Source organism: Anopheles cruzii, chromosome 3 (genome assembly GCF_943734635.1).
Source record: "Anopheles cruzii chromosome 3, idAnoCruzAS_RS32_06, whole genome shotgun sequence".
In the NCBI taxonomy this organism is placed as follows: domain Eukaryota; kingdom Metazoa; phylum Arthropoda; class Insecta; order Diptera; family Culicidae; genus Anopheles; species Anopheles cruzii.
In genome coordinates, this window is record NC_069145.1 from 78,377,214 (window position 1) to 78,385,886 (window position 8,673).

Sequence of the window (8,673 nt, forward strand, 5' to 3'; positions counted from 1 at the left end):
GTCTGGCGGGTCCGTTGTGTAACGATCCGAATCCGTTGGCGGGGGTTTGCGTCTGGATTTGCGGCACGTGCCCTGATTTAAGACTTTTCGCGACCCGACACCCACCGGGATAGCGGATCCCGGGGGAAAGCATTCTTCGGCGTCATACGGCGAGATGCGAAAATAGGGTCCCCGGTTTTATGGAATCATAAATTCCAAAGTAATACTAGGACCTCTCACCCGAATCGATACCCGGACTCGGTGATGGGTCGCGCGGACATTCTTCGTCGCCCTAACAAACATATCGCCGTTAATCTTAATTAAATGATTTACGTCAGCCAAGACAAGTTGCCAAAAACTCATAAAAATGAAACTTGCTGCGCGTCGGGCGAAAGAGTTTAATTAAACAATCGACACTAATTAGTCGGACAGTCGGTTGGCGGGTCGTCTAATTTTTATCAAACGTCAAAAGGCCAACCGTGTCAGCGATACTGGTTAGGTGCTCGGTCGTTTAAAATGCCTCCCGAAAAACCAGCCCGCCACGATCAGGCATCACGCAAATCAATCAAAGAAGGCTGCTGCTGCTGCTGCGTGGCGAGTAAAATATTCTAATCCCAACGACGACTTCCGACTGACCGGATTCTGCTGCTGCTCCGTCGTCGTCGTTCGCTTGCGTAATCCAGTTTGTTTGATTATGCGTCGTGTGTCGTCGGTGGTCAACTGTCAACCCTTAACCACGCACACGGACACACATACACCGGCACCGTTGAGCTCACTCCCGGTCCGGCCCGGCTCATCTCACTCATCTCACTGTCTTTGTCCCTCTCGTGCGGTGCGTTATCAGAATGAGTGAGCATCGTGGTGGTCTCGCCATCACGCAACCCGCCGACCTGGAACCGGGCTGACTGACCACCGTCCACCTGTCAACTGCCTCCCCCTCGAGGGGGGGTGATGCGCTGGGCTTGGCTCCAGCGCGGCCAGAGCACCGACGATCAGTAGCGGATCGGCCGTGTTCGCGATCGTGTGTCATCGTGGTGCCAACGTGGTTCGTTCGGGGTCCCTAACGAGTCGATCAAACACCCAACTACTGCGCCGTGATATTCTACTTGACGCGTGCCGTGGAACTGTGCTGCGAACCAAAAGCTATGGGGTTGTCCAAGTGAGGAGATTGGGTTCGGGACCCATTCCGAGTGCCGTGTGTGTGTCCGTCGAAAGAAGGACCACCAGAAGGTGCTCCGTGTGGTGTGTCTGTGCAGTGCAGTGTAGGATCGTTCGAGAACTTCCTCTACTATAGTGCGTTCCGTATAGTATAGTTTAGTAGTTCGAGACTTGGCCGTCTCACCAAGTGCTAGGAATTTAAAGATCAAGACCTCCGGCGAGACCTGAAACCCCCGCGAACGACGCAGATCCCACGTACTGGTCGCGTGGCCGTCGCGGGAAGCCGGGCCACTAGTCGCCTCGCTAACGGCTTCTCAATCTTCTGGCCTGGTCTTAACCGCTGCTGGACCCGTCTAGTCGCCGTAGCCGCCGCCGCCGGTGATAACCATCAATTAGGGCTAATGCAAATTGCGCTTCGGCCCTGCTCGGCTCGGCTCGCCAGTGGAACAATGATTAATATCCAGCAATTACTGACAAACCATCGGCGGTCCGGAGGTCCGGCCTGCCGAAGCCGGAGCCGCCGCCTCTGCGCTACCGCGAGGCCACCGCGAGTCGCCCAACGCGTGTTACGACTGCTCCTGGCCACCGTGTTGCTGTGCGGGGCCTTCGGACCGACCGCGGCCTACCTCGACGAACGGCAGCCGGTGTACCTGGAGGCGAAGATCGGCTCGTACGTGGTACTCGACTGCCCGGTCGACTTCCCGCAGGACGAACCGATCCCGTACGTGCTGCACTGGAACAAGGACGTAAGTCGAAACAGGGCGGTCAGAGCAACGGACAAAAAGTACCTGTCCTTTTTAATGATGCAACAGCCAGTCGAGCTAGGATCTGTTCTGGCTCCCCTCAGGTGCAGGCTTTCTCTAGAGAGCGCGTGACGTGGAGTGCGTCACCTAACCTGACACAGAAATAATAATAAAATATGTCCACCACCACCCACGGCAGTTTCCACGTGGGGCGGGTGGAAAGCACTGCTAGGAATAGGGCCAAAGAGCGAGCGAGAGCGAGAGAGAGTACTACGCCAAGAGAGACAAAAAAAAGAGAGAGAGAATATGTGCATCTCCGGTGTCATTTCATTGACCGTAAAGTTTAAGGTCAAATTTATTATTATTTGTTTTACGCAACGCAGTCCGCGGACCTGCGGCGGTGCATCTCTCCGATGATGGTGGTGGTGGTGGGTTGGCCAACACCATTACCAGCATCATTGGATTAGCTGGAAGCTTCTAGCCCTAGTCCCGGGGGGGTTTGATCTATTTTTCTCCTCTTTATTTTATGCCTTGCCGTGTGACACTGCCCTCGGATTGCATCGGTCAAGCTCGTGCACGACAGCGGTGGCGTGCGTGACGCGGAAAGCCGTGACACGTGCACGCAAACCTTCCTGCCTTTCGGTAAGGCGGGGGGTGTTGCGATGCTGCTGCTAACCGTGACCCAATTTCGCCGCTGCGTTCCTGTCACTTTAATCACTCCAGCGAATGGCGGGCGGGGGCACAAGAAACAAACAAATCCGCCGAAGCGTTGTTGTCATTTGCCGAATCGTAATTAGCAAAAGTGCACGCGATTCGCACCGGCAAAGTGGCAAAAATCAATTCCTGTGCCCGAACTCCGAATGCATCATCCGGCACTTCCGGCGAGATGTGGGCCTGGGTCCCGCGGCGACGGCGCTGCAAATGCAAATGAGATTTCTTGTCCACCGCGTGTTGCGTGCGCATCGCTGCAATCAGCCGGATTGGCCACCGGCTGGCCTCGGCTTGAGAATAAACTAAGGAACCGTCGGCACCGGAAAAAAAGGAAGGAAACGTGCAAAAACGCTCCACCAGAGGTCCGTGTTTGGTTGTGACACTAATTGAAACTGTCGCCGGTTTTGGCACACTCGCCCCTCTGGTGGCCACTCCAGTGCTGCACATTGTAGCACCATCGGCTCGTGCCCCGTTGTGGCCGTTTTGTGTATGCACGGCACTGTCGGTCCAGAAACGGGTCAGATCGGGGCGGCGGGACGCGACTTTAGGGACGGCTTTAATCAGAACCGTAACACTACCGCAAAGGGATGAGCAAAGGGCCGGTCGGGCATAAGATATGAGTGGGGTCCTTCAAATATAGTTTTTTTTTAAATGGAGTTGCGTTAGAATGGCAGATAGAATGACAGCTAGAGCGATGGAGTGATATAGGAAAGTATCTTTTTATCGCAGCAACCTCTGGCTGTGCATAGCTTCCAAGATGGTAATCGAGAGTTTGGCAGGACGCTTGCTTAGATTTTTCTTGTTCCTGGTAGTAAAAGAACATTTTTGTGACCAAAGTCACTTCTCTATAGTGAGAAGGCAGTGAGTGTAGTGAGAACGCAGGTTATTTAAGGTTATAAACATTAGCCACAATATTTTATAGAATTTCTTAAGCTAGGGCCACACGAAGCGTAAAAGCGAGCGTAAAATAAATTTGTAATGTCAAATAGTTTACGCTTATGTCAAAAAGTTTATGCGTCCGCGGAGACGTAAAAACAAGCGTAAAACCGAGCGTAAACACTTTTGTCAAATGCTTTGTTCGTCAAACAGTTCTTAATGGAAGTTCTTATTTGTGATTTTTTTAAGTTTAACTATTAAAATATTAACAATTATTCAGAAATCAACTTACCTTTTCGATTTCTATTTCCTCGGGCCAAAAACACGAATGTAAACATGTTTGACATTTCGCTGACCACGTTTTTATATTTTAAGCCTGCCACACGAAGCGTAAACGATTTGACATTAGAAATTTATTTTACGCTCGCTTTTACGCTTCATGTGGCCTCAGCTCCAAATTTCGGGTCACTTTCGGGTGATCTCAAATATGTAACATTAAATTTTGATTCTTTACAACAGCTCAACTACACAGAATTGATTTTCGGTTAATGTTGCTTATGACTGTTCTGACTGTGTTGAAAATGGAAGCAAAACTTTCGCAAACTCCAACGCAAAACGCAACAAAACTCCAAGGGACAAAGGATAGAAAAGGAATTTTCTTTTAAAGTTCTGTACCGGACAACCAAACCTTTCTGGTTGCTAATTGGCCACAACTGCCCACGGGTGAAGAAGTTTATTCAATCTGACAGCGTGAAGGTAGTTTTTGGGAGGACTTTCGCATCTCACCCCCCGTTCTGGGGCGTAAATCAACACAGCCAAAATAGAACCCCATCACTGCCGGTTTCGGCGGGGTGGTTTCGTTGATCGTTACTGACGGAACGTCACCCAAACACGATGCCGTTGCCCCTGGCGAACCGCGAATGTGGCGAGGCCACGCTTCGCGCTTAAATGATATTGTCAATAAATTCATTACCATTTCTAAGACGGCCTGACCTCAATTCGATAATGAATGGTGTGTGTGGATGTGCCCGGTTGACCGTTTTATTACAGTTTTATCCCTTTTTTTGGTTTGCCCAGAGCCGCGGGTGTCCCCCGGCACGACTCGTGGCCGGGGTAACTGCGTACGACCGTTTGCCAATTTAACGAGATGAGCCACCGACCGACCGGCCGTTTAACGTCGAGCGTACGCCGGGTGCACGCCGGGACCGTGTGGCCGGAACCGTCCCATTCCGGTGCTAATGACAATTATCGAGGCACCGAATGGGGAGCACGGAGAATTGCGCGGCGGGCGGGAGGTACGTGGGACACTTCATCGCCCCAGGTCAGCCAAGGAACGCGCGGTGGATGCGCGAAGATGGAACTGACCTTCTTTCTCATGCCTTCTCATCGGGGTCTTCGTGTCACATTAATCATCGTTTACAATACGATTAATCACGGACAGGCGCCGCGCGGTGGCGTGGGAAAGGCGGCGTGTTTATGGGCATTTTTGGGCTGGTTGCCTAAGCCATATAAGCACACCCAGTGTGAGCTTATGGAACACGGCACGGCGGTGGATTTGCGCGTCTGATTTCTGCTGACTGTTTGACGTTTGCTTATTGATTTTATCCCAACTCTCCGGCACAGAACAAACCCGTCTTCACGCTCTACGATGGCGTGCTGAACACGTTCGAAACGTATATCGGCCGGGTGACGCTACTCAACAACGACATCCTGTACGGCAAGGCGTCCCTCAACCTGACGTCGATCCGCGAGAGCGACAACGGGTGGTACGAGTGCAAGGTGATCTTCCCGAACCGGGTCCCGAACAAGCGCAACAACGGCACCTGGTTCCACATATCCGTGCTCGGTAAGGCTCGCGGTCTCTGAAAAGATAGCTTCGCTTCGTTGACTTCCGGCGGTTCGCTCTCTAAACCAGGCGGAACACTGCTGCGCATCCCGCCAGTCAACCAGACGGTGCTGGAGGGCGACCCGGCCTTCTTTCACTGCACCGTCCAGAACCCGGAGACGATGTTCGTCGAGTGGTACAAGGACAACGTGTCGCTGCTGGAGTACTACGACCTCGGGCACCGCTCGATGATGGGCCCGGACGGCAGCCTCACCATCAACCCGACGCAGATGAGCGACCTCGGGTTCTACACGTGCGAGGTCCGCAACACCGCCAACGACACCCAATCGGCCAGCGCCTACTTGAACGTGCAATGTCAGTAGCTCTCAGGTGTTGTTGTGTCTGTGTCTTCTGGGACTGACCATGGCCCTTCCCGTCCCCCATTGCAGATAAGGCGAAAGTGGTGTACGCACCGAAGGAGGTGTACATTCCGTTTGGGGAGCCGGCCGTGCTGGACTGCCACTTCCGCTCGAACCCGCCGCTGAAGAATCTCCGCTGGGAGAAGGACGGTTTCCTGTTCGATCCGTTCAACGTGCAGGTGCGTATCTCCACGGGAGGGGTCTCCATTCAGATCAAGTATTAGGACTTAGGAATTAATTCATGCAGTTTTGCAATAGATAACATTAATTACTAAATGTCACCAACTTTTTTTTATGAATATGTCTTTGACAGCTACTGGCATCTAACGCAGTTGTTAGGCCACAATTGTCGAATAAAAACCGCAATAATAAATTGGAAGTCCTAATATTTTAAGACTCATAGAGTAGGACCAATGTTTGTTAAAGATTTGAGAGAAATAGTCTACAAGGATTACTGGAGTAGTTTGTGGATCCTTAACGCTTTTTCTTCATGTTTATTCCTAAGCATATCATAATCTATTAGGGCGGTTAAGGGTTTGGTCACATTCTCCCACGTTGATTAGGGATGTCCTGATGTCAGGAATCCAAGTAGGGTCCTGGGTTGTATATTCACCTCTGAGGCCTTATGGCCAATAACTTATCTGAATCCGAGCTTGTAACCTGACCTGATGAATTATAGTCTGAAAGCGCCAAAATACTGAGGAGCTAACGGAGTTGACCAGAAACCGGTCAGCTTTATGGACCGCGTCCGGTGACGTTGCTCTTGATGGCTATTTATCAATTCTCCTCAATTGGTCTTCGCAGGGCGTATTCTACAACCGAAACGGGAGCCTCCAGTTCGATAAGGTGGACGATTCGCACGCCGGGCGCTACTCGTGCACGCCGTACAACGACCTCGGGACCGACGGTGCCTCACCGATCATCACGGTGATCGTGCAGCGTCCGCCACACTTCACGCTGAAGCCAAAACTGCTGTACGTGACCAAGATCGGGGGCACGGTCGAAATGCACTGCGATGCGCGCGATCGCGACGGCTACCATATTCCGCGTATCTACTGGATTAAGGTCTGAGTCGCCCGAGTCGCCGTCGTCGTCGTGCGTCGTCTGAAGATCTCCGTCTGCGTTCTCCGTACATTCCAGAAAGACGGAAGCCTTCTGCCATTCGGCCGGCACGAGGTGAACGGAGGCAACCTGACGATCGTGGACATCGTCGAGGCGGACCGTGGTATCTACGGGTGCCAGGCAACGAACGAGGCGGCCACGATCACGGCGGATGCGGAGATTATGATCGAAAATGTGTCGCCCCGCGCCCCGTACAACCTGACCGGAAACAGCACCGACACGTCCATCACGATCCGCTGGGCACCGGGCTACATCCGGCAGTACCTGGAGTACATCATCTGGTACCGGTTGGCCGATGCGCCTGAGTGGCGCACGCTGAAGGTCAGCGACAAACACATCCTCGAGGCGACCATCACCAATCTGCAGCCGGCACGCGAATACGAGTTCATGGTGCTGTGTCAGGACAACTACGGCGATGGCATGTTCAGCAAAGCGTTCCGATACTTCACCAAACGTACGACTTGAGTCTAGTCTGGGCTGGACAGGAAGATTTGGTGCGGTTCCTGACGGGGCTCTTCTTTTTGCCATTTGCAGCGACGGAGTTCGAGCAGCCCGAGAACGGTCTGCAGGATGCGCTGCTGCAGTTCAGCCAGATCGGTTCACCGAGGAACTTCCACGTACGCAAGGAACTGGACAACTTTGTGGCCCATTGGGAGCCGCCCGAGTTGGGGTTGGACCAGCTGCGGTACTACATCCTGCGTTGGTGGATCGAACCCCAGCACAAGCTGCACGGAAGCGTGGAAACGTCCGCCACGCACTACATCCGTAAGTTTGAGGTTCCCGACTGACCCCGTACTTGTCCTTAAACTTGCTCGGTGCACGGTTTTTCTTTCAGTCGATCGCCTGGACGAGGACGAAATGTACACGTTCCAAGTGTTTGCCCTCTCGACGACGAACTACACGAGCGGCAGCAACGAGTTCGAGATCTACGTCTATCCGTACCGGCGCGTCAAGCTGATGACGGTAAGCGGCGTCCTAATACTGCTCTTCTGCCTGGCGGTCATCAGCGTGCTGCTGTACATGAAGCGCAACCGGATCCGGAAGCTGCGCGAGGCGGAAAATGTTAAGATCTGAACATAGCCCGAGCTGATGCACTTGCACCAACCACCACCACCACCAAACAGCGTTGCACCGATTGCCCATTGCCCATGTTTTGCCGGTCACCGAGCTGCCAACAATGTGCTGCCCACTGAAAGAGTCGTTTAGTCACCGTCATCGTCGTCGTCGTAGACTGTCGTTTGTAGTTAAGTAGAGCAATACAGGGACGTCAGAGGATAAGGAAACGGTACGCAGAAGCAGAGATATTTTAATCGAATAGAGGTAGCTTCACCACCCAACCAACCCGACCAAGCGGAGCGACCGCGTGAAAGTATTATGAGTGCGCTAGATTTAACCGATATGATAGGATGTAGTCACAGCCTGGCGTGGCGGTCGAGCGTTGCGCGAACAATAAATGGTTCACGGTGGCGTGAACGAACGAACGCGTCGTTGAGTCGCATCGCGTTTAATCCTACGTGTGGCTCCGATATCTTAATTTGCACATTTTACTATTTATTTTGCCATTTTTTCGTCTCTTTATACGTTTGTTTTGTAGTGTTTTTCCTTCTTGGTTTTAGATCTTCTATATTGCTTAATTTTTACATTGTTTTTACTTTACTTTTACTTTACTTTTACTTTACTTTTACTTTACTTTTACTTTACTTTTACTTTACTTTTACTTTACTTTTACTTTACTTTTACTTTACTTTTACTTTACTTTTATTTTACTTTTACTTTACTTTTACTTTACTTTTACTTTACTTTTACTTTACTTTTACTTTACTTTTACTTTACTTTTACT

General features: G+C 51.6%; 1 protein-coding gene across 1 annotated transcript; it reads left to right on the forward strand.

Moving 5' to 3' along the window:
- The first annotated feature begins 991 nt into the window (after positions 1 to 991).
- On the forward strand, positions 992 to 8,341 carry LOC128271518 (protein borderless). Its single transcript, XM_053009086.1, has 8 exons — positions 992 to 1,883; positions 5,091 to 5,313; positions 5,383 to 5,667; positions 5,742 to 5,890; positions 6,516 to 6,776; positions 6,852 to 7,287; positions 7,368 to 7,598; positions 7,669 to 8,341. Exons 1-8 carry the CDS (start codon positions 1,539 to 1,541, stop codon positions 7,905 to 7,907), a joined length of 2,169 nt encoding a protein of 722 aa, XP_052865046.1. The 5' UTR covers positions 992 to 1,538; the 3' UTR covers positions 7,908 to 8,341.
- The last annotated feature ends 332 nt before the right edge of the window (positions 8,342 to 8,673 follow it).

What these genes read in the sequence shown, in the direction of transcription:
- LOC128271518 (XM_053009086.1), top strand. Translation starts at nt 1,539, where the DNA reads ATGCAAATTGCGCTTCGGCCCTGCTCGGCTCGGCTCGCCAGTGGAACA. An exon ending in TGCTGCACTGGAACAAGGAC is followed by an intron (nt 1,884 to 5,090) that starts GTAAGTCGAAAC and finishes TCTCCGGCACAG; the next exon opens with AACAAACCCGTCTTCACGCT. An exon ending in GTTCCACATATCCGTGCTCG is followed by an intron (nt 5,314 to 5,382) that starts GTAAGGCTCGCG and finishes TCTCTAAACCAG; the next exon opens with GCGGAACACTGCTGCGCATC.